This window comes from Megalops cyprinoides, chromosome 18, assembly GCF_013368585.1.
Source record: "Megalops cyprinoides isolate fMegCyp1 chromosome 18, fMegCyp1.pri, whole genome shotgun sequence".
Taxonomy (NCBI): Eukaryota; Metazoa; Chordata; class Actinopteri; order Elopiformes; family Megalopidae; genus Megalops; species Megalops cyprinoides.
The window spans coordinates 2,730,212-2,755,825 of NC_050600.1; the positions used below are offsets into that span (position 1 = coordinate 2,730,212).

Consider the following 25,614-nt stretch of genomic DNA (forward strand, 5'->3'; position numbering starts at 1 on the left):
AGACAGCTGCTGCGCACACCGCACCTGAATTATTCACGCTCCGCTTTCCCTCACATTTGTCCAAGACTGATGACTCTTTCAAACACGCATGGAGTGCACAGGGCCTGTTTAAAAATACATAAGCTGACCAGGCAAAGCAACACCTCCGTGTTCCTCTTGCTGTCGGTATTGTTTTTCCTGCAGATGCTGTAATTTACGTAAATGGACAGTGTGCATTGTTCTTTGTGTAGCACTATAATTGACACTTTTATTTTTACGTGACCTTATGTTCATATTCACTCCATTATCACTCCTTTCTTAGTCGCTGAAAAAAACCTATGCAGTCTGGAAGATCTCAGTATACTCTCTGTAAAGTGTCAGAAAAGTCTACAAATTGTTCTTTTAAACTCTCAGCAACTTCTTTGCAAAGTTTCTGCAAGTTCACAGTAAAGTCCATAAAGACTCTGTAAAGTCTCTGTGAGGTTTCTTGACAGATAGTTTTTTGTGAGTTGATGAGGATGTAAGGGACACGGGTGAGACCAGCTCCCAGAATAATGGTCTATAAATGAGAGACCAGCGACCAGCCCAATGATCTGTAAATGTGAGATCAGAAACCAGCCCAATGATCTGTAATTGTGAGACCAGCTCTCCAGTTCAAATCTGTACAAAGCACTTCTACTTAAGCTGCCAGGACAAACAAATGTTACTGTATTCTAATGCTCTGTGTACACATCCTCATCTCTTAAAAAGATGATTGCATCACGCTGATTAATGCCAGTGAAATCTACTGAAATATCTTAATATCTGAAATAGCTATTAATTTTACAGGAATACAGAGAAGCACAATGCAAAACAAAATCCAAACAATGACTAATACAAAATCAAAACATTAACTAACATTTATCCTGGGAAACTATCTGGCTACACAACAGTGTCTGGGTATTCTCAAAATACAGTAAAAAAACAAATACAGATCATGTCAAACTCTATTTCCAAGAGCAAAGGCAATGTTCCATGTTCTAGTCTTCTGTTTTTTCTTTCCATTCCTTTTCTGACCGTTTGAATGTGTCATTTTGTTATGAGAAGCTTGCCACATGCTCATGGTTTACATCTGTGTCTCTGACAGACAGATGAGTTTCTGTCTATTTCCTTTGTGCCAGTATCTGTCCCAGAGTAAACAAATGCTTTTTGTGAACCTGAGGTGATTACAGGGGTCCACGCTTTCTCACCTAAATCAGATTCTGTATCCTTCTATCAAAAGAGTTACCAATGCAATAAATAAATAAAAAAGTTCATAATCAGATTTGTTGTGTGGTGTCCGAAGTGCCACTGACGCTAACACTATCTTTAATAAGTTGCAGAGACAGCAGACCTAAAATCTTGTCCTCATCTAGACATGGTATTTCCTTCTGAATTGAGGGGGGCATTCAATCTGCTGGCTTTATTTTTTCCTCAATTTTCCATCTTTTGTTGCCGTTGAAACTGAGTTTACCCCCTTTCACTCCATAGTTGACAATAAGTATCCTCAAATGCACCGCTAAGACAGTAGCTTAGCTGCAGCTGTTAGCAGTGAGCCAGCACACTGCTAACATGGATAGAAATTCAAATTCCAAACAGTACGGGTAGAAGGCAAGAGAGCATCTACAGCTTTGCTAAGCTCTGGGAGCCTGTGTTTATGTGCTAAGCAATCAACACCATTTACAAAAGTAATTTGCTGTAATACACAGAGAGAATGAGTGGCATAGCAATGTATTCTGGGATTTGTAGGAGGAGTAGATGGCCTTAAGTGGGATAAGAAACCAGGTCACGCTGTGCATTAGGTAGAGCTACATAAACCATCCATAAAGCCTGGACACGCATAGCATAAGACATTGTGTATGTTACATAATGCGCTATCGTGTCATGTCATGAGAAGACACACATGACCCGCTGTAAGTTGTTTAATGTACACCAGCTGAATGCCTTGCATATACTCTAAAAATGGGTCTGAACTAAAGCTAGTGGGTGTGAGCAAAGGAACAGCTTTTGAAAGGTTGAAAGTTCTTATTGTTACGGTATGATGTAAAATTAAATTAATGGCTTTATTTCTCAGATTATGTTCAGAGGATAACACAAATAGCTTGCGAGAAACATAAAATGCTAACTGTACCGAAAACTGTGAGGACAACTGCTTTTCCATATTACATTAATGAAAATGTGTTTTTAAGTAGTTATAAATAAATAAAAAAATTACACTTAATGTGGATCAAGTAGTCTGTGTCAGAATGCAGTTTACAAGTCTGGTGTAACTACTGTTTATCTAAACACGTGATTGCTAAGGACTTTTGATGCTCAAGTGTTACATTTCTTACAAAAACTCTGAAAGCCACTTTCTCAACACTGCAGTTACAAGTTCACCACCAGTTAAGAGTAGCAACTTCCTCAATATGTATTCAATTTCAATGTGGATACATCATTTTGAATCTCTGATTCGTAGTTTGTATGATGAAAAAAGTGAAAACAGGCCACAAATGTTATGCAGAACGAATACGGCAGCAGTGCTAGCATAGCGGTAAGAAACAGGTCTTATAACTGAAAAGTCGCTGGTTCCATTCTCTCCTAGGGCACTGTTGTTGTACCCTTGAGCAAGGTACTTATCCTACAGTTGCCTCAGTAAATATCCAACTGTATAAATGGATAACATGTAAAAATTGTAACCCTTATATGTCTCTTTGGATAAGAGTGTCTGCTAAATGACAATAATGTAATGTAATGTCTCATCCTAGCCCACGAACAGTCACAGGACACATATGCAGGTGGGGTGAGAGGTGTGCCAATCTTATGTGACACTATTGGCAGTGTTGGACAGAACGTGATATAATAATATGAATACTATAAATTCTTAATTTAGCCATTTTGTAGTACCCAAATAAGCTTTATGTTTGCTTTATCCACATGCACAGAATATGCGCACCTGACCAAAACCCACAGATGGATTTCAGGTCAGCTTTTGCTCCTAGTTGTTAAAACCAATGACAAGCATTTATGGACTATGGTAGATATAGAAGGCAGCAAATTAAATCTCTTACATCTATGGTAAAGCTGCATTTTACACAACCAACACTTTTTTTTAATAATTCCTCAAGATAATTTTCTGGTAGTTTCGCTGACCACATGAACTCATGTCACTGTGTGAGAACAGAAGAAATGTGAGAACTGCTTAAATCCATTACCAGCGGTAGCTGTGGTGGCACTGTGTCTGAAAGGCCTGCTTAGTCTCCATTCAGTCCACCTGCCGCTATGAAGCACAAAGGACAGCGAGAGCAGACATTTCACCCTACTTTTTTTCCTGCCTTTTTTTTTTTTGAAAAGTGTCTCGGACGTCGTGTCGTACTCGGCTTTTGAGACGCGAGTGGCCTGTTGGTCGGCCAGCCCGCCCGGCGGCCGCTGTCTGACACCGAGCGCAGAGAGCGGGAATGAAAGGGCGTCGTTATGTAAGGCGGGAGGTGGGGGATCTAATTGAGGGAGATGTTTACAGGCGCGGCCGCCCTCCTATTCACGGGGAGCTGAAAGCGGGCATGCCGAGGGGAGCCACCAGGCTGGTGTAGCCGCGGCGCACAAACAGCAATCAGACGCACGCCCGTCCCAGCCACCGCGGGGGGCGAGACGCAAACTCCCTTACCTCCCCTTTCAGCCCGGAAAACAAAGGTCCTCTGGGAGGTAACGACTTCAAACTTGTTATCCCCCAAACCTCGAACCCGAGTCATCGCTGAGGTGGGAATGAGTCCTTTGGAGTACATCTCCTGCAACACAGAGACGTGATGCTTTTTAAAGTCAGATTATGCGTGCGCGCACACACACACACACACACACACACACACACACACACACACACACACACACACAAAAACACACACACACACACACACACACATAAACACACACACACGCACACACACACAGAAACACAAACGCACATACATAAACACACACACGCACACACACACAGAAACACAAACGCACATACATAAACACACACACGCACACACACACATAAACACAAACGCACATACACATCCTGGTGGTGTGGATGCTAAACGTAGAACCGCATATGGTCTCCTCTGTACACACGCACAGAGGCACATGCATCAAGGGCTCTGGCAGAAGAGTGAGCATGTGCACACATGGGATTCACCTTCATCCGAACGCCCACTTCAGAATCCTGCGTTTACAGAAATCCTGCCACATGAACGGCCATTGTGCATCATTGTGACTCTATTGATTTGCTCAGCAGCCTGCCACAAAGAGGATAATGTGCGCACCTTCTTTTATCCGATTCATTTACTTGTGTGGCTGAATACTTACAGCTTTTCAGGAAAAGTCCCCCCCGCTCAAGGGCACAGCAGTGCTTTCCAACTCTGGATTTGAACCTGCAACCTTTTGTCCTCCAGGTCATGCTCTCTAACTATGGCCGCTATAGTGGAAGCAGTGGAGAAAAAGCGCAGAGGATTCAGAGGAACCAGCATTAAAGTAACCCTTTTCTATCGGTCTGCCCCCTAGAGATCATTCCCCTTTCTCTGAAAACAGTTTCACAAGAATAGGAAGGGTAAAAAAAGCCTGCATTATTCATTTTCAGTAATATCATTATCACTGTAAAGTACGCTTAATAAACACATTCACATTTTTCCAGGAAGACTGACCTGAATGTAATTTCAGGCCAGGCATCACTTGCCGACTCTGAAGCTGTACCCACAGGAGAAAGAGGGGCAAAATACCACCACTTCCTGTGCATTTGGGTCTTAATTAAGGTAATGACCTTGGCATCCCGAGGACGCTGCCTTCTAGAAACCTTTGGACAAAACTTCAACTTACTGGCGGAGGGGTGGTCTGAGACAGGAAGAATAAGAGCAGCGATAAAGAGAGAAAGGAGATATGAGGAGAGAGGGAGAGAGAGAAAAGAGAGAGACAGAGAGAAAGAGGAAGCGAGGGAGAGACGGAGAAAGAGAAAGAGAGGGGGAAAGACGGAAAGAAAGAAGGCAGACAGAGAGAGGGAGAGGGGATGGAGGGAAGGAGGCCACACAGGGGCCGGGGCACATTCCATCCTCCTAAATTAAGGCTGGATGTTAACAATTGCAGGAGCAGCTAACCCTAATTACAGAAGCAGTGTGTGTGCCACGTTCCCGGGGAATTCACTATCTCACCAATTTAGAGCCACAGTGGTGTGGTGACGGGGGCCGTGAACTTTCACGCATTTTAACGAGTCGCTCTAAAAAAAAAAAACGACGACAGAGGTGCAGACGGCTCTGTGCGTGCCGATAATTATGCATTATCTGGGTTATATTTAATTGTTTTAATTTTTTTTTTTTTTTTTTGGTAAGGACAGACTCTTAAAACACAAGCGCAGCTGCAAGCACAACATGGTCCACAGATGTGTCACTGAAAGGTTAAGACTCATTAGAGGAGCCCTTTGCTGCTCCGGCATGGGCCTTACGGGAGGGGGGGGGGGGAGCGTTGGTGGGCACATTCGGGAGATAAGATAACCCGAGCGCCAAGGGGGCGTGGGATGGGGCTCTATACGGGTGCACTGAGATTACAGACACGTCTGAAGGTACCTGCCTTCAGCTGCATCTCCATCTCTACATCTGAAAGGCAGGCACACAGATGTGCAGAGAGACACCAGCTCTCCCTCTGTCTCTCTCCCTCTGTCTCTCTCCCTCTGTCTCTCTCCCTCTGTCTCTCCCAGTTCAATTTCAATTCAGGGCTGCCTTATTGGCCGGACAAACCCAAACAGTGCTGCCAAAGCAAGGATCTAAACAATGTTATAACAGCAGTACAAACTACGTAGAATGGACAAAAACATACATGCACAGGGGATATTTTCACTTTTAGCAGCATGTGCACATGCAATACACGCTAATGCACACATAGGCACATGCATACGTATACACATAAATAAATATCAAAAATAAATATAGCAATGAGCAATTAATAAATGACATCCAACAACTGACAAGCAAATGTAACAGTAAATTTAATTCAACTATTTTAAACATTTAAACAAGAAAGTCACAATTACTGCAGCACAGTGTACTCATTGTGTCTGTATTTCTCCCTCTCCCCATCTCTCTGTCCCCCTCTTTCTTTCTATCCCTCCCTCAGTCTCTCTCTCCCTCTCTCTCTCACTATCTCTCTTTCATTGTCTTTGTCTCTCATTCTCTCTCTCTCTCTCTCTCTCTCTGTCTCATGCCCTCTCTCTCTCTCTCTCTCTCTCTCTCTCTCTCTCTCTCGCCCTCTGTCTTATCTATCTCTTTCTTTCTCTCAAAGCTGCAAGGATTGAAATGGGCCTTATTAACATGACAAGAGTCATGTTAGTGTCACTGAAGCATTTTAGGACATGACCACATAAGATTCACCATCCCTCCACCCTCTCTGCTCCTTTCTCTGCCTGCCTCTCTCTTTCAGAATATGTGCTCCAAGTGTATACGTCTCTGTGTTTACGTCTATCTACATTTAAACACATATACTTCAGGACACAATTTTTACAGTGATGCCATGAGGCTAAAAGCCTTCAGTGATAAAGATTATACCAATGAAGAGAGAAAAGCTTGTCTTTTGTACTTCTGCTGCAACAGCTTCTACCCTCACACAACCAACACCCTGACCAAGTCTGTGGAGGCATGGGGACACCTGCTGGTGGTGACCAGGACTGCAAGTAAAACCATTTAATGGAATGTGCATACAGTATCAAGATAAAACGCTTGTTCAAAATATTGAAAAGCAAGAAGGTATTGATTGGCATACAAATTAAGTAATTGTATTTACTCTCACTCTCAAGTTTGCCATTTTTTAAACAGACAAACCAGGGTCCTGAAGGATCTCCCTCAAAATAAATGGCTAAAGAGGATCTATGTTGATTTACATACAATAAATATATGGGTAAACAATTCTTCTTCGGGGAAAAGGTAGTACAGGAATAAAGCCGCAAAGCAGTGAATGCACTGGGAAAGCGGGCGAGGTCTTAAGAAGACAGAAAAGTTTCAGAGCAGCATGAAAGGCTTTAGGTGTCACAAAGACTCCGAAGGATCCCAAAGCTCCACTGTGCTGGCACGGTAAAGCTGGGCTTTGCCTTCCTCTGCGGCTTCATAGAGAACGAACCCAGCCAGAGACAGCATGCGATGGAGTCCCGGGAGCCGCCAATCCCCACCCGCCCCGAGCCCCGACCCGCCCCAATCCCTGATGCCCCCCCCGCCCCTCCCTTCAGGTTGGGCAGGATTGCAGGTCTGCAGAGGAGGAGAGACATTGATGAAATCAGATGAAAGAAAGATGACAGAGAGCACCCAGAGCTGGCTTTTCTCACACTCACATTCGAGGTCACTTTATGATGTCACAATAGCCCCCCGGGCGACAGCACGATGATTCCGTCTGGCTGCAGACTTTCATCACATTAGCATTTTTTGTCATTTAACAGAAGCTCTTATCCAGACCGATTTACAAGGAGCGAGTGCCTGCATTTAATAAAGTGGCAGGAAAGACCATAAATACAGCACATAACTGAAAATGTATCAGCCATGTGTCAGCCCCCAACAGTGCTGAGACAACCAGCGTGCACAAGCATCAATTCATAACTGCAGTGCAAGATACCCCACAGAAAAGCTACAATATATGTACATAAATGTACAATACAGTGAAATTCCAGCATGCTCCAGAGAAAATCTTCAACATATTCCATAATAAAACTACATATACAAGGGAGGGGAGTTCATGCTTGGGTGGGGGAGCCAAGGTGCAAACCCTAATAGGCCCTTCCAGAGAAGGAAAACTCAACCTTAGAAATGAAAGAAATAACCATATATGCTGTACACAGATATAGATTCAGACAGAGATATGGAAGAAGACCTACATGCTAGACAAGTCTGCAGCACTGTGCACTGCACTGGGCCCATGATCTACCAGTGCAGAATCAGATCCAGGAAAAATCAACACCTCCTCCGGCACAGTGTCCCCATGGATGGGAAACACTGGTCTCCCCTTTCAGCAGGGAGCTGTCAGGCCTTCTTTCCCCACCTCTGCTCCATGGCACACACACCAGCACACCCATCCATGCAGCTGTGGAGGTCTGCCTTTTATATTGCCCCACCTCTTTAAGTTAACGTTCTTATAAATTTTGCTCTACTTAGAACGTGGTTGAGTCGCATGTTTTCCCAGTCCTCCTCACCTCCCTGCCATCACTGTGGAGGTAGCGAGGGCTCCCTGGCTAACACAGACCGTCACACAGCCTCCCCGGTCTCCACCTCCCCTACACACCACACTGCAGGCCACAGCACACACACACACCAGCACGCCCGCCCGCCCGCCCAGCGGCCCGGCTGCCGCCGTGACGGTCCCGCAGGCGGCTCCAGAGAGAGGCCTGCCGGAGCGGGGACCCAGGGGTAGCACGTGTCGGACCACGGAGCCGTGTGACAGGTACAATAGAGAGGTCACCGACAGGGGGACCACGCTGGAGAGCCCAGCTGCTCGCTGTCAAAGTCACAGGAGTTCTGCCACAGCACACGCAAAACCGCTGCACAAGCAGCAACTCAGTCAGAACCTCACACACACCTGAATACAAGGAGGAAGGCTACAACTCGCTATTCTTCTGCTGTCTTCATAGACCACTTGGACAGCTTGACATTTGTTGATGTTTTCTGAAGCGATCTAGGTGCACATGCATATGCACACATGCACATGCCCATGGAAGAACATGTGCATGTAGGCACACAGGCTCAGTAATCAACACACACACACACACATACACTCAATAACCAACATTCACAGACACACACACACACAGACACACACACGCATACACTCAATAACCAACATTCACAGATACAGACACACACACACACAGACACACACATGCACACACTCAATAACCAACATTCACAGACACTATATATATATATACTGCTATAATTATAAAATTACTACGTAATAATATAATGAGTGTGTGATGACTAACATAGGGGACGGTTCCCTATGAGGAGGGCGATACATCGTCTACCTTCAGGGTGAAGGGACATGAAAAGCGTAAAAAGAAAGAGAAAATATTCCAAATATCAGAGGCATATTTGTTTACAGTGCCTGTGGAGCGCACCTCCCAGGAGCTGAACAAACCTTACCGCCGTCGGTGAAGTGTGCATATCCGGGGGAAGTTAGGAGAACGTGCTTCATCACCTCCAAAACAAAGCGTGCCTCTCTTTCTCCTTGCATGAACACTGCTTTCTCTTTGTTACCATTTCCCTTTAGCACCACAGGCACAAATCCTTTTTTTTTGGGTTCAAGACATTAAATATCGACTCACCCTCCAGTAAAGGTTTTCTGCTGTGAGCCTGTCCCAATAAATATGAATTAAATTTTTTTTAAAAAAAGAGTGGGCTATAATTAGTGAGTGATTAACGAGGAGGCGGCGGACAGAGTTGAGTTCATTGATTGTGATGGTGCTCAGCACTGCAGCAGTGAAATCTGCTGGCTTAGGAGGGTGCGCCGAGGTCAGCGGCAGTCTGGGAAAAAAAGTTCTGCTGGCTGCGCTTCAGTCAGCCTGTGGATAACTCACTCCGACGCGCACACGGGCGCGAGTCCCAGGAGGAATCAGAAACAAGCCGTCAGTCAAATCCAAAGGCCCCTCCTACTCCACTGGCCACTAATTATATAGGTTGGGCCCCCCAGTGGCACAGCGGTTAAGGTGCTTGTCTTAAACGTAAACTGAGTCCTTCAGCCCAGGTTCAATCTCAGCCACACCCATCCACCCATACAGCTGAGCTCACGGCAGTGGGCTAGGAAACCTTCGTTTAAAAAACAGTCACAGTTGGACTGCTAATGTAGGATTGCGTTTGTCGTGTCCCAGCAGCCCTACACAAGCGCAGTGGTTATCAAGGTAAGACAGGCCAAACATACCCAGCTGGCAATTCCAAAAAGGGGGTTTGAAGGGGAAAAGCATTAAAAATATACTGGCGCTAATAATTACATCTGATATGATCAGTATTTATAGCACGCATTTGCAGTAGTCCTTCAAGCAACAGGAAGTGGTTCCCTTACAACCACAACAATATAAAAGGCTTACATCAATCACCGTCGGGTTCACAGTCAAGAAGCTACAGCTCCTACTATATGGTGCCTGCTGTATTGTGCTCTGAACACCACTCTGGATCACCGTCAGATCTCAGGTCCTCAGGAACCATCTACAACACCGGTGGCCGTGCACGCACACATCAGTGTGACACAGGAGCAACAGGACACACCTCCCCCTGCGAGCGTGCAGAGGCACCCTTGCAACTGCGAGTGTCGCAGCCTCACGCCGCCGAGCCGCCACTTCTCCTTTTACGCCAGGAGCCGCCGCTAAGCATAATTTTAACCTTCACGCTGAAAGGGGAGTAACGTCAGTGAAGGAGCGGCGGGAGGAGAGAGAGCTGGGATCTGCTGAGGGAGGCAGGAAAAGTCAGACATACTGCAGCAGAGTTTCACTCGAGCTGGGGAACAGCCAACGCCAGCACCGGGGCACAAAGCCATTCCAGAACAATGTCACAACGTCCCCGCTCTCCCACTCTGCTGTGCAATTCAAATGCTGATGGGGAAAAAAAACGGATTGCTCCATTTGGATTCAGCATTATAATGTGTTCTCAGTTCTTTCTCTCTGCTGAGATTAACTTGGCGTATGCAATGCATAAAATACATTATTGCTCTTGAACTGTGTGTCAGTCCCTGTGTGTGTGCGTGTGTGTGTGTGTGTGTGTGTGTGTGTGTGTGTGTGTGCGTGTGTGCGTGCGTGTGTGCGTGTGTGCGTGTGTGCGTGTGTGTGTGTGTGTGTGTGTGTGTGTGTGTGTGTGTGTGTGTGTATGCGAGCCTGTGTGCACATGTAAATTAAATTGCTTACCTTATCATTATTGTAATAGGTGAGCTTTTCTCCATCAAACTTGACCCATCTCTTCTGATAGACATAGTTTCTGAAAAGGACATCCTGAGGTTATTATTTTGTAGTACATCATACAGGCATGGAAATACTACATGTAACAAAACCCACTGGTGTAGGACGACTGCTAATTACTATACCACATGGCACTTGTAAAACAATTAATTCCTCTCTCTGTAAATCCCAATATCAAAACTAAAGATGTAACATCAAAACTGAGTATTCGAGAATGGCATATCATTGGACTGTAATGTGTTTCAGCGCAACTCCCTACAGGTGCATTGCTCTAATTCCCTCGCACAGTGCAGCCTTCAGAAACAAAAAAAAAAAAAAATGAAGGAAACATGAAGGTGTCACTTAGACAAGGCCCTTGTGGTTTTGAGGAAAAGGTGTGAAAAAACTAGTAGAGAGAAACAGGAAGTAAGTCACAGGAAGGCCTGTGCCGGAGCTGCTGTGGTTGGCTACTGGGGTTTGTGGGACGTGGGCAGAGCTAAAAAGGTCTCTCATATACGTCTCTGCACTACACCGAACGCAGCGCTGTCAGTGGTGTTTAGAAAAGAGTGTAGAATATCACACGACTACAAGCAAGGACATATACATATATTAAAATAAATTTACAGCTATTAACTGCTGAAAATAAAGCACGGTACTCTGTATTTGGTCAGTGGACACGTCTGTAAATACCACACAATTACACGTGCCCAACAAGCTTGTATTTAGCTGCTCAGTATGGTGTGAGCTCAACGCCCAGTGGCAGGAGAGTCCATACCCTTGAGGGGACAGCTTGTCCAGCCACCCCATTTTCAGGACTGTCTTGGTGGGGCCGTAGAAGCAGGCGTAGGGGGAGATGGCGTGGTCAGGCTGGGCGGGCGTGGCCCTCCGGACCAGCGAATAGAGCTCAGGCGTCGGCGGAGAGTCGCAGAGGGCGTCTGGCAGCCCCTCCCTGCTTCTTTTGAGAGAGGCATTGCACTCCTCCACCGTGGAGTACTCATCTTCATGGACCTCCCTCCCTCCAGGGCCAGAGTCCGTCCTCTGAGTCCCGCCCTCACCTGCGGGGCCCTTGGTCTTGGCCTGCTTCTTCCTGCGGAGAGGCATTTGCTTTACTATTGCTGCCATCCGTCCTGCCGAGTGTTCTAACGATCAAGACTACAGCACATCATTCTTTGACCAGCAGTCAAGGGAACACTGATTAAAATGGAGCTGGTGCCAAAGAGCTGCCATGCCATGACACAGCACAGGATGTGATGTCACGTCAAAAAAAATCAATACATAAACAAGGCTGTGACATCACAGCATAGCAGCAAAGGGATTGTGACATCATGTCATGGTATGGTAACAGACGCTGTGCTCTAGTTTTGTTTTTTTTTTTTTACACCTTTTTTTTTTGGTAGTATGCCACTTTGCAATGAAGAAAGGCCTCCAACTCTTTTCTGCTGTATATCAGTTTGGCGACCCTGTAAAATCAGACAATATATGCCCCCCTCCCCAGTTTTTGAACTGAAAAAGAACAAATGACAGGCTAACGTCCAAAATACATTACAATCAAATGTTCATTTACCGGATTTTTTTGTGTTTGATCTTCTCCGTGATTTCTTTTTTGAGCAATTCTTTTGTGCCGAGATCCTGAAAAAGAAAGCAGGGGAAAAAAAAGCTGTTTGTTCACCCCGTGGTTGAACAATGTTGTGGAAGTGATTGAGTGAGCTTTGCACATCTCTCGGGTTGTACACATAATGGCAATGCGTTTAGGGACGAGAGGGTACACTTCAGCACGTCCTCCTGGCCAAATGATTCCACATAAAAGCGCAATGCCCATTAGCGCCTGTGTGCATATGAGGCATATGACAATAAATGCAAATAACACAATGCAAAAGTTCAGCACAGCACCAAATATTCCACACACTGAATGGTGCTAATTTCAAACACAAGAGTTTTACAGAGCAGATTAGCAGTTATTATTGTTCCCAGAGTGGTGCAGACGGGCAATCTTGCACTGCAAAGTTAAATCGTTCATTGCACTGTTTTGTCCTGGTAAATTCATATAGCATTAACATGGTGCTCAAAAATGAAGAAATAAATAAAACTGGTAAAAAAAAAATGGCTGCAATGCAATCCAGTGTGACTCATTTCAGCCAACTCAGGGCTCCTCCTACCGCGGAGGTTAAAATATTTCTGTACCCTGTGTGTGTGTGTGTGTGTGTGTGTGTGTGTGTGCGCGCGCGTGTGTGCACATCTGCAAGCCTGCGTGGAACAGCCGTGACCCCGAAGTATAAAAATGAAGGCTAATGAAGGCTAAATGTCACAGGAATGTGCCATTCAGACAACAGGTGTGGTCAAATCAGCATAAGACTATAAACCCAATATCATCAGCTACATTACATTTTTGTCATCTACCAGATGCTCTTGACCATAGAAACTTAACACAGGTTACAATTTCCCATATTATCTATTTATACAACTGGATATTTACTGAGGCAATTGTGGGTTAAGTACCCTGCCCAAGTTTACAGCAGCAGTGCCCCAACGGGGAATCAAACCAGCAACCTTTTGGTTATGAGCCCTGCTCATTGCTACTATGCTACTCTGCTGCCCCACCAACATTCATTGCATATATTTTGACTGAACAGATATACAAGTGCCCTTGGTTGACATTCTATGAAAACACTGGCAATGAGATACAAAATGTATAGCAATACAGGGACTTAAAAGGTCTGACACTTTTCAGCAATTTAAGAGATGATGATCCCAGTCAACCAATAGATCACTGACAGATTACCAGCACATGAAGAAATGAGGAAGATGACAAAGATCAGCCAATAAAAAGCAGCCGTGTGGAAGTAGTTAAGTGTTCTTGTAGGGTGCGTATAACAATGGCTTTGGAACACAACAATGGCTTTGAAAAACCATACAGTCTCAGGTGAACTGTATGTGAGAATGTAACGTCTCTGCAAATATGTCTGCGTCAGTCAGAAGAGTCAGTGTGCTGAACGGTTTCTGCGGACACGGTTTTGACAAGTATATATTGAACTGGTGTGAAACAACAAACTTTCCGGATTTTTTTTGAACAGGAATCAAAAGCTAAACCACATGCTTGTGTTTCTCTGAAACGGCTTCATTTACAAGAGGGTCTGGGAGCAATGGTGACTTTCCCTTTCACCCTAGATGGAAGTGAGACAGAGGGGCTTCCTGTTTGGTGTTTTTGAGCTCCTGGGGAGACTGAGAGCAGGGGGAGAGCGTCAGCAGCAACGCTCAGTGTCACGCAGGGAGTTTTGGACTACCTCCATGAGTCACACCTTTTAACTTGCCCCCCCCAGGTCGTGACCCTGCAAACACCAGGATGTCGATGCCCATCACGTATCGGCTTAAAAATAAACAAAAGTGATGCTGTCCTGCCTCAGCAAGTCCCCTGAGCCATGCTGCTGTCTGCCCTCCTTCCACCTTTCTCTTTTCTATCTTCAAGATTAGATATCATTTGCATTGGGTTAGTATATTGCATTGGGTTAAAGGTCTTATTTAAACATCTTAAAATAAGAAAATGTAAACAGTATTAAATAATATTTAATTTTATTGTCTTAAGTGGAGATATAACAACTAAGAAATATGTATAAATGTGGCACACGTACAGCATAAGCGTATCAGCCCATTCATAGCTGTGGAAAAACAGACATTCACACTTACCAGTATGTTGTCAGGGTTGTTATACAGAAACGTTTCTCCGTATGGACAGATGGGAGATAGAGTTCTCACCAGTGGAGCTGTAAAACATGTGGTCACAGGGATCATTTTAGGTCTCTCTTTCTCTTGGCATGAGCACACGCTTATGATAATAGGGTACTCTGCATTCCTGTCCTACCCCCTCTCCTTGACTGACACAAACACCAGTGCAAAGCACCGCAGACGTGCACTCTGTGATGTTCAACAGTCTTGCGAGACCATCTTTTTTTTTTTTTTTTTTTTTTTTTTTTTAAACTGCCACCTGGGAGACAGAGTCCTTGTAACGGCCGCACTGACAGACAATCGCTTTCACCAAGGACATTCCTGGAGAGTGTCCACTGGGACATAATCACAAAAGGGAAGGCCGCGAAATGTTCCAAACACCATTAGTTTGGGGACCCGTGGTGACCCTGTGCAGTCAGTCGTTGTCATGTTGAAAAATGAGACCTCATCTCCCGGGGACGGCCGGGCGGACATAGGCGGCTTTGAGGGAGAGGTGCGCCCCGCCACAGTTATAAGATGGAGCCGATCGGGAGGAATTCTGGGAGAAACGCGAGGAGAACCCAGACTGTTCTTATACTGAAGCAGTCTGCTGAGTCTGTGAGGGAGGCTGAATTTCATTAAATCTGGGGGTTCCAGAGACGCAGGGTCTTTTCGGGAAGCCACACAGAACGAGACTTTCAAATGGAGCGTCGCGTATGCTGATCTAGTCTGTCTCTATATCTGCGGTGGTATTAACACACCCTCACATCACACCACTCTCCTGAGAGCTGGACCAACACAGTGCCATATTTCTCATTTAGTCCAGACCATTCTATCAGTGACCTTAATACCACACAAGATCTGTGCTAACAGCACACTGGGGACAGAAGGCTGTACCACCCCCACAATTCTCCCATCCTCTGCTGCTGTTATCTCTTTCTCCCTCCCTCCTTCTCCATCGCAATATCTCAATCTTTCTTCCCTTTCTCGCATCACATCTGTCTCTATCCGTCTTTCTTCAAATTCTCTTTCCCCCTCCCTTTTTCTGTCTTGCACTCCTTCTCCTCTCTTCCCTCTCTCTGTCTGTCCCTCTCTCCCCATGTCTCTCCCTGCCTCCCTGTCTCTCTCTGTCTGTCTGTCTCTCCCTCCCTCTCTCTCCCTATTTCTCTCCCCCCCTCTCTCCCTCTCTCTCTCTCTCCCTCCCTCTCTCTCCCCCTCCCTCTCTCTCCGCCTCCCTCTCTCCCTCTTTCTCTCTCTACCCACTTGTCTCTCCCTTCCTCCCTCTCTCTCTCTCTCTCTCTCTCTCCCCTCCCTCTCTCTCTCCGCCTCCCTCTCTCCCTCTTTCTCTCTCTCCCTACTTGTCTCTCCCTTCCTCCCTCCCTCTCTCTCTCTCTCTCCCTCTCTCCCTCTCTCTCTCTCCCTCCCTCTCTCTCTCTCCCTCCCTCTCTCTCCCCTCCCTCTCTCCCTCCCTCTCTCTCCCTCCCTCCCTCTCCCTCTCTCTCTCCCTCCCTCTCTCTGTTTTCAGTTGATGTGAGCAGCAGTGGCTGGGTGGGAGGGTTAGACACATATACAGATGGACAGACAGTGGAGGTGAGGGGAGCGCAGGCCGCCTGACAGGACTCTGTGCGCCGAGCGAGCGCCTAACGCACTGCGAGGAGCACCGACAGGCGCGCGCCGAGGGGCCCGTCCGCGGATCAGAGACATCAATCACACCGTGCTGGCAGCAACGTCAGGGGTGTGACGCGGAGCGGAGAGAGCGCGGGAGCAAGGGAGAGAGAGAGTGAAAGAGCGAGGGTGCGAGAGAGCGAGGGAAGGACAGAGAGAGAGAGAGTGAGGGAGTGGGGGAAAGAGGGATAGAGAGGGAGGGGGAGAGAGGGGGAGGGAGAGAGAGAGAGAGAGAGAGGAAGCGAGGGAGTGAGAGAAAGCGATAGAGAGAGAGCGAGGGAAAGAGAGAGTGAGAGAACGATGGAGAGGGCGAGAGAGCGAGGGAGCAAGGGAAAGAGAGAGAGAGGGAAAGACAGAGAGAGAGAGAGAGAGAGGGACCCAGCCATCTCCGCACTCCCGCAGCCTCCTGCCTGACGACCGAATAAGCAATTCCCACTCCGGCCAGCGCGCGGGAATGACAGCGCCACACAAACACGTCCTCCTCCAAACGATTTCTGAAGGGAACACCTTCCCCTTCATGCATTTATATAGACTTTTACACAGGGAGGGGGGGGAGAAAGCGCCCGGCTGTGTCATCTACAAAGAACCTTCCAAAGTTAAACAACTCGAGGAGCCGGGAGTTTCGGAGAACTAGGCCTTCTCTGCATACTCAGAAGCCCGGGCGGTACTCCGGAGAGACAGAAAGCTAAACATGGCTCCTCTCCTCCCCAGACGCACGTCGCGGAAACGCTGCATTCCTTTCAATAGGGTAAACAATACTGGGATTGATTCGAAATGAAATATTCATAAAAAAGGAGCGCACCTTTTTGCCGAGCGTTTAAGGCCGGGGGGGGCTCTGTGGAGGAGATGCTCTGAGAGCTGTTTTCCTGTGGAATGTTCCTAGGGAGGAAGAGATTCATTAATGTTATGGTAACAAAACAGGCCGTGTGTTTACCTCACAGCTTAACCTGTCATGCCTAAAGAAGAGGAGGTCAGCAGAACGGCCCAGGTGATGTCTCCTCTGCCATTGCTCTGTCCTGCTCAAACTGCACCGGTGACATCACTCTCCTGAGAGCTTAAAAGGGGTGGCACGCGGGCTTAACTCCACGGCTGATAAAACTGCGCTCATCAAATCTGAGCTTCACCCGTTCATATTCAGCATTTACAAAAATATGAAAGTGCGATAATGCTATGCGGTACTTTCTGTTTTGCATATCTGTGGTTTTCCATTTCATCTCAGCACTAGCTGCATCGGTGTATCAGACTTCATGCCTGCGTAATTATCACTCAGTTAGCGATACTCATGCTGAGCTTAGCCTACCAATCCACAGGGGTGGGGAGGGTCTGATCGGGAATGTCTGGCACTGGCCGGTGCCGCAGTTTGTAGGAGCGCGTGGGGCGGGGGCGGGGTTTGGGGGCGCAGTTGGCGTCCCAGCCCTCATTGTAGATTTCGTTGACAACCATCTCGCCCTGGAAACCCGTAGGAGGTGAAGGGGCGTGCTCCTCGGAGGAGGTCTCCCGGTCAGAGTGGGAGGAGACACACAGGGAGTCTGAGCTGCCGGAGGTGGAGGGCGTCATCCTCGCGGGGGTGGGCCGGTGGGCGGAGCCCTCTGCGGCCATGCCTCCCAGCCCCACCCCAGCGGGGAGCGTCTGCCTTCCCTGGGAGCTCTCCGGCTCCACGTATCTCTGCTGGTGCTGGCACGAAGAAGCCTTCTTCCTGTCCCTCAGGAAGACGCGTCTGGGTTTGGGGACGGGTTTGACCCTCTCCCTCTCGCCGGGGCCCCTCTCCGGCGTGGCCCGCCCGCTGGGCGACTCCAGGCTGACGAGGATCCGCCTCCGGTGGCCCGTGGGGAAGACCCGCATGGCCAGCAGCTTGTCGTTGGTCAGGTCGCCGCAGTCCTCCAGACGCCGGTAGCCAGCCTGCTCGAAGCAGCCGGTATACTGGGACAGGTGGATGCTGGAGAGCCAGCACCGGATCTCCTCAGTGCTCTGAGTGGGCGTGGACATGGTGACATCACCGTCCGGGGCTACATCACCGAGACGGACCCGATGCGTCGGCGAGGGTGAGGGGAAGGCGGAGTCCTGCACCGAGCTGAGGACAGGAAAGGAATGAGCTAATTACAGGATCGCAGAACGCTCTCACGCCATAAGGCTGTTCACATCCAATAATAACAAATCACTTTTCTATAGGGTCTTTCATCCCAAAGAACGGATCTTAAATTGCAAAGGTGGAGGTTGACTCCCTTCAGCCCCCACAGATAATGTGTAATGCCCATCTGGGTAGGGAACGGCATTTAAAGCGTATTAAACTAGGAAAGGATTAGAGAGCCGGATTAAGAATTAACACCCAGGACTGACCCTGAAACAACAGGTGCATTGTTTTCTAATTGGACTAAAGAAAAGACTGCCCCCTACTGGCCTCCCAGTGGCACATGCAGGCCAGGGAATTTTGTTCTATTGGCTCCTGGTTCCCATATTCAGATAGGCTCCGGCCATTCTCCTCGCATGAAACTGAACAGATCTGAATAATGAACCACTGCTTGGAGTCCAGTGTTCCCCCACTGTCAGGAACGACATTGAATAATACTTATGAAGAAAGGTTATTTTCTACTCTACTACATGAATATTTATCAGACGGAATAAATGTCTGAAATTTCTTCACTTGTGTTAATTAACAAATGCTCAAGTCCTGATCTAATGAACCGATTAGTATTCTCACAACTGAATATTCAAACAGCTGAACCTTTGGCCTGTTCCCCGCATCATGGAAAATTAAGTAACCCACAATTCTTTAAACAAATCAATCCCTCCAGATTCCCTCCAACTTCTGCAACTTTGGGTAATTATTTCAGAGTGTCAGAGTCTAAAACACTTTACAGAATACTGCTCTATTCTCTCACACCAAAGAGGAAATTTGCACTAATAGAAAAGTCTGATTGAACTTCTCCTTTTTATATTTTTGCTAATGATGTTAACACCACAAGGGACACTTGAAATGTCAAGTTAAAAATGATGTCCCACAAGTTAACTTTGACGCTATAGGTGCAAAATGCATCTGGCCACAAAAGCCTTCTTTCTTATAATGGGGTTCCTGGTGCATGGTCTTTGATGTCTAATTAAAGATTAATTAAGACCTATTAAAGCACTGCCTCAGTCTTCAGTCTACACACCAGAGGTCATAACAAGGTCCGCAAGGTTTACCAGAAAGTCTTTCGCCATACATGTTTCTGAGGGAGGCCTTTTGGTGAGATTAAGCTGCTGTTAAAAAAAAAAAAAAGCAAATTGTTCTCTACAGTGTATCTGTTGCGCACACGCGTGACAGAGAGCAGGTCAGAGGAATGCATGGGTTTCTCCTGCTGATAACAGCACACAGAGGTGGTGGGGAGGGAGGCCCATGTCTTCCACTGCTGATGTCCTTCCACGGACCAAGGACAGCCTAACAAAGGCGACTCCCACCACACAGCTGAGACGCCCTCTCCAAACGACAGGGAACTTCGTTAATCTCAGCTGAGACACACACATCAGGCTGCAGGGGAAGCGGCTGCTTTCACACCATGCTCAACATGGTAAATACCAGCCTGATTCAATTCTCTCTTTATTTATAAACACACCCACACACACTCATGTGCCCATACATGAACAAATCCACACACACACATGCACACGCACTCACATGCATGAACACATACACACACACACACGCACACACACACACACACACACACACACACACACACGCACACACACGCACGCACGCACGCACACACACACACACAAACATACACTCATGAAAACACACACACACGCACTCACACTCACATGCATGAACACATACACACACACGCACACACGCACGCACGCACGCACACACACACACACACACACACACACACACACGCACACACGCACGCACACACACACTCTAATTGTGAATTGTTTACCACAGCTGTGAGAACCCTGCTTACCTCTTTCTGTTTCATTTGTCCTCTAGATTTCCAAGTTTCCAGTTCTCATTGCTTTCATTGTGTTTCTGAAATCCCAATGGCTTACACTGGCAAACACCGCACAATTTAACTCCCTTTCACAGAGCAGCACTCAGCCGGACCACCTTTTCATGGGCTGATAAATTCAGGCTGCCTTTGTAGCAATCTCCTCGTGCCACTTTCCATCAGGAGCTCAGAGCGCAGGGGGGCCAGAGAGAATAAGGAAAACACACACAAATGCCTCCATCTCCACTGCATCCAGCTGCACCCGCTTCCTTCTAAAGTGCATGAGACAGGCAAGGCACTTTCTGTCTCATACACTGGGCCATATCAAGCCTAGCCACATTAGCTGCACCCACGTCCCACACAAAGACAGTCACATCAGACCGCCCACGTGCTAACCCACAGTGACTTACATTCGAAATGTTAGCCATGAGAACCGGGGCTGGTGACCAAAAAGTGGCTGCCTGTTCACCTATCGTGCAATGGCAGAGAAAGGCATTTCACCACAGAAACTCCTCCATCTACATGAGGTTACGTGGAAATATGTCCAAACGCCCCTATGTAAAGGTAAATTTAAGCTATATTTTGAAATGTCATCATATATAATGGTGTCTTCCTAGGATATAATTAACTAGATACATACAATAAAAAAAACTCTGGTTAAGGAAATTTATAAAGGGGGACAACTAGGCTCAGCACCAGGAAAAAATACAGAGGGGTACAACTGCAATCCACGGGGAAGTCATAAATACTATGCAGACATCTGGATATAAGGAGAAAACTGGCAGTGAACTGAGGTCTGTCTGGGGTTGCAGTGCACCCCTAAGCACCGCCATAGTGCCAGACCAGGGGACAACACTAGTGCCACATGCAGGAGGTAAACTTATCACCCTGAGATAGCAGTCCTACTGCCCTAACCACTCTACTACACACACTGCCAAAAAAACCTATCCGCAAAGGAAGCCTCTTCCGTGCAGAAGCTATAGCACATCTGAGTGGATAACCAAAGAGGAGGGATGCAGGTCTGTGGGGTAAGCAGATAACCAGCAGGATGTTAGTTTGAGTCCCAGGTGGATAATTGCTGCTGAGTCCTAGTGTGCATCCTAAACTGCTTCATACAGTAAATGTCCTGCTTGATAATTACATCATAGGTGAAATGGAATGTGTCCTGGAGGTGTCCTCCATATTTGAATTAAGCACGTTTTGCTGTTGTTTTAGGATTTTTCCTCTGTTTTGTTTCATTGATATCTAATGTGGCACTTCTTAGGCTGTGGGTGTTGCTCTTCATAAACCACTTCTGCTAAGTTTGACAAGCGTCTCGCCAAGTGCCATTTTTAAACGTTGGCATCTCAGAATAACTGCCACAGCTAAAGCACAGCACTCCTCTGATCCACCATGATTCACAGAGACGATCCACACATCGGAATGCAGAGAGCACCCCGCTCGCAAGGACACCTGTGAGCACCTGTGCATGTGCCAGACTCTACCTGTGCTGCCGGTCGAGCTGCGCCGACACCAAACTCAGATCAAAACATAACGCACGACGCACAGCAATTCTGTAAGACGTCACGCAGGTAGGAAGCTATTTAAAGAAGCCCTCGGGACCCCTGCTGTGTTTCAACGTCTCCCAGTCCTTACACAGCTCCTTCTGTACCTGAAGACATTCACACATTCCACACACGCGTGCCAGGAATAATCCCAGCTGCGCTCTCTCCGTCTCCGCCTCTGAAGACGCACGCCACCTGAATCTCTCCCAGCAGGATGTGGAGTCAGAGGATTTGAGGGTGTCAGTTAAACCTCACGTGGCTGAATGAATGCCGTTTCCCGTGTGCAGCGCCAGGTACTTTTCCTACAAAACAAAATGGAGCTGCACCACGCTGTCAGCAAGCAGCGACCTGCACCGGCCTCCGCTGCCAACTGCGGCGGGAAGAATCCACGCTTCCCGTGACCTCACGAAGAGCCCGGGCCCAGAACACATCCTCACCTCGGTAACTCACCTCCATCCCTCACTCCCGATCGCCCCGTTCAGAGATCACTCTTTAACGGCCTAGCTCTCATGCGTGCCAGTCTGGACATCACAATGAGGTGAGAACAGGGCACCAGTGCAGCATAGTGGTAAGGAGCAGGACTTGTAACCAACAGGTTAACGGTTCAATTCCCTGCTGTTGTACCCTTGGGCAAGGAATTAACGCATAATTGTTTCAGTACATATCCAGCTGTATAAATGAATAATATGCAAAAAAAACTGTAACCTATGTAAGTCGCTCTGGATACGAGCGTTTGCTAAAATGCCAATAATGACAACACGTACCCACACAGATTCAGAGCAGCCAGAGAGAGATAAGCAAACAGGAAATCTGCAATGGCCGTACAGCTTCTCCCATCATGCCAACATGCAGTCGTATAATCCCTGCCGTCTGCGGTCGGCTGGCTGTGTGTATCTTTAAATTGGGGTTGTGGTGACTGGCAGACATGCGGTCCATTGTGTGTGAGCTCACAGCAGCTAGCACCGATTCCTGACTGATCACTTTACAGGCGTGTTAAGCGGCTCTGAATGGATTATCACTTTCTTTCACCTCTGTTACGATGGATTATGAACAAAAAAAACATGCCTAGTGTGTTGCCTTGTGTAGCTGTTTTACTCAAGGACGTGGCCTGTGCTTCAGAAAACTGGTTAAAATTCCGAAGTCCTTCTCTATCTCTCTGGCCACTGCTGCCTTGCTCACTGAAACTTAGACTTAATGGGTCAAGAGTTAAACTTAAGACTTCAAATGACTAATACGGTATCAGTATGAGGGTTGCATTGTGTAAACTAGGCAGCTCACAATCACTGGTCACAACCTTTTTGAATATCAGCACAAAACTGTCCATCGTACAGCCGTTACCCCATGCACCGTCATAAGGTCAGGTGCCATATTAAAACAGTGGCTGCTGTTTCATCAAAGCATAAGGTCTCTGGTCTTGGGCGTGACCCTAATACGTCTCTGGCAAGAACCAACGCATGCTCCTTGCCTGGGCACAGATCTGAACCACAAAAATTGGTTTCACGTCACAAAAAAAGCGTTGATAACGGCCGTCTGCCTTGCTTTCAAAGCTCAGCTTCCTCCCTGCACTGAGCTATAGCATGAACACAGAACGACTATGTTAGCTTTATCTGATCTGAGAAACGATGCCTTACTCAAAACACTGCCCTGCATGGACTTACAAGATACTGTATATTTACATAACAGCCTTTCACATGTAGAATTGGAATTGACTCCGATGTAACAGCAATGCTGCTCAGTTTTTACATGCTGTGCAGTTGTTAGTTGCTTTTTCAAGATGCGCACTTTTGCAGCAACTGTAGACCACATCTATGCACACAAGCAGCCCTGTCACTTACATACACATGCACAAACACACACACACACACACACACACACACACACACACACATACAGACAACCAAGCGAACACACACACACATACGAACATACAAATACGAACATACCATACACAACCATATATACACACACATTCACACACGCACGCACGCACACACACATGCACACAACCTCCAGCCAGCATCAGGATCTCCACAGCCATTGGCTGGGGGATCTACCTGGTGTCTTTCCAACACCGCACGAGTGATATGATCACATCAAGCATTGCACGCAGAGAGCCGAAGCCCTGCCATTCACAGGGAGTCTAATGAAAGGAGATGGGTTAACCCAGAACAGTAAACAAAACCGATCTGAAAATGAGTCACCCACGTCTCACATCTCCTGAATAGCTGAGGACAAAGTCCACCATCTCTCAGCGGATATTAGCCAATCTTTCACTTTAAGGCACAAAGGAGTCCTCTACTGCTCTCCGTACTGCTGACACAAGTGGCTCAGCCCTCATCATTCCACTGACAAGACACCATTTCAGAACAAAAAAAAACAAAACAAAAAAAAAAAAACTTTGAAAGAGTTCAAAACGACCGAAGGTTCGAGCTCTCAACAGTGCCACCCACATGACAAGTGAGTGAACCTGTCTGTCTGAGCAATGCAGTGAAGGAGGGTATGTGAGAATATGGACGCAGACAGGAGAGCCGCTGAAGGCCAATACACACAGAGACAGGTCCTCCAGTGACACTCTTTCGTCTTTTGCTGTCACCTGTAAGCATCCTTATGTCTCTACTTTACACACACACACACACACACACACAAGAACACATACATACATCACAAATAAAAAGCAGTACTGCAGCGATGGGAAACAGCTAACAATGCTAGTACGTGTCACAATCGTCTGAGGGAAGCCCTCATAAGATGAGAGCAATCAATCACCACTCTGCAGGTCAAACCAACGCAGTTATTCACGAGCTTGGAGACCCGAAATGACCTTATCCACCAGATTCCATTATTAGGAGTATTACCTTCTTCAGTATCATGGCAGCATGGCCTTTGATTCCACGCCCAACAACTGTGTCTACAGTATAAGCTCTGTGAATGTCCCCTATTAATTACGAACTGTTCTGCAAGTTTTCTCCTGACACGCTCAGGGCTTATTACACATGTAGTACCATCACGTTAGATTCAGTTTCGTAAACCGCGCTCTGCTCTCTGCTCAAGGGCGGTTCATATTGAAACTATCACGCGTTAATCGTTGAAACAACTAGAAAAAAGTTCCAGGACATTTTGAGCACAGTTTAAAAAGAGGTTTTTAGTTTTCTCGATTTCGTACTTGTTTGCGCTAAATGTTTGGCACCAATGATCCTGGAACAGTATTTATGAAGATGATGTCCACCTTAAAGACGAAGGTAATGATATAAAAAAAAAAAAAAAAAACATGCCTTGGGGCAATAAGGAAGCGAAATGCCAAATACAATAATATGTGGTACATTGCATTTAGTTGTACAGACGTTTAAATTGTTGTGTAAAACTTTTTTATTGTTGTTTGTGTTGTGTTATCCATCTGAACGGCCGTTTAAAAATGTGCAATGTTTTGTTGGAACATAAATCATTATTGAAGGACTACTATGGAAACAGCAGACGAAAAACGATAAACGTGTGGGCGGTTTTCGAATTAATAAATCTCCACCTATTATTGAAACAAAACCAGCTGTAGTGTTCACCACGCTGTTGCTGAAATTTCTATCATCTACTCAAATCGCGATTGCGGCTGCAGCAACGCCTGATCGTAACTGAAACAGGAACTCAATCCATGTGTGTTCGTCTGCGTGTGTGCGTCTCTGTATGTCAGGATCTTACCTTAAGTTTGGAGTCTGATCGCCAACACCCAGATGTCATATCGGTTTTGGTCAGTCATTTACTGCCAAGACCGATGTAGGATGGCATGGACTCTTTGACAACTTTTCTTGAGGGAACTCACCGCGACCTGACACTTGTCCAATGCCTC

The 25,614-nt window shown here is 46.7% G+C and overlaps 1 protein-coding gene across 2 annotated transcripts in view; it reads right to left on the reverse strand.

Moving 5' to 3' along the window:
- The window catches only part of zmp:0000000660 (arf-GAP with Rho-GAP domain, ANK repeat and PH domain-containing protein 2), a 97,496-nt gene extending 71,882 nt beyond the window's left edge, over positions 1 to 25,614 (reverse strand). For both annotated transcript variants that reach the window (XM_036551564.1, XM_036551563.1), the window contains exons 1-8: positions 25,467 to 25,614; positions 17,565 to 18,335; positions 17,067 to 17,143; positions 14,582 to 14,658; positions 12,465 to 12,529; positions 11,676 to 11,987; positions 10,871 to 10,940; positions 3,641 to 3,761 (exon numbers count right to left, since the gene is read on the reverse strand). In XM_036551564.1, the coding sequence (XP_036407457.1) occupies positions 3,641 to 3,761; positions 10,871 to 10,940; positions 11,676 to 11,987; positions 12,465 to 12,529; positions 14,582 to 14,658; positions 17,067 to 17,143; positions 17,565 to 18,250 (1,408 nt within the window). In that variant the 5' untranslated portion in view covers positions 18,251 to 18,335; positions 25,467 to 25,614. The remainder of the gene's footprint in view (positions 1 to 3,640; positions 3,762 to 10,870; positions 10,941 to 11,675; positions 11,988 to 12,464; positions 12,530 to 14,581; positions 14,659 to 17,066; positions 17,144 to 17,564; positions 18,336 to 25,466) is intronic.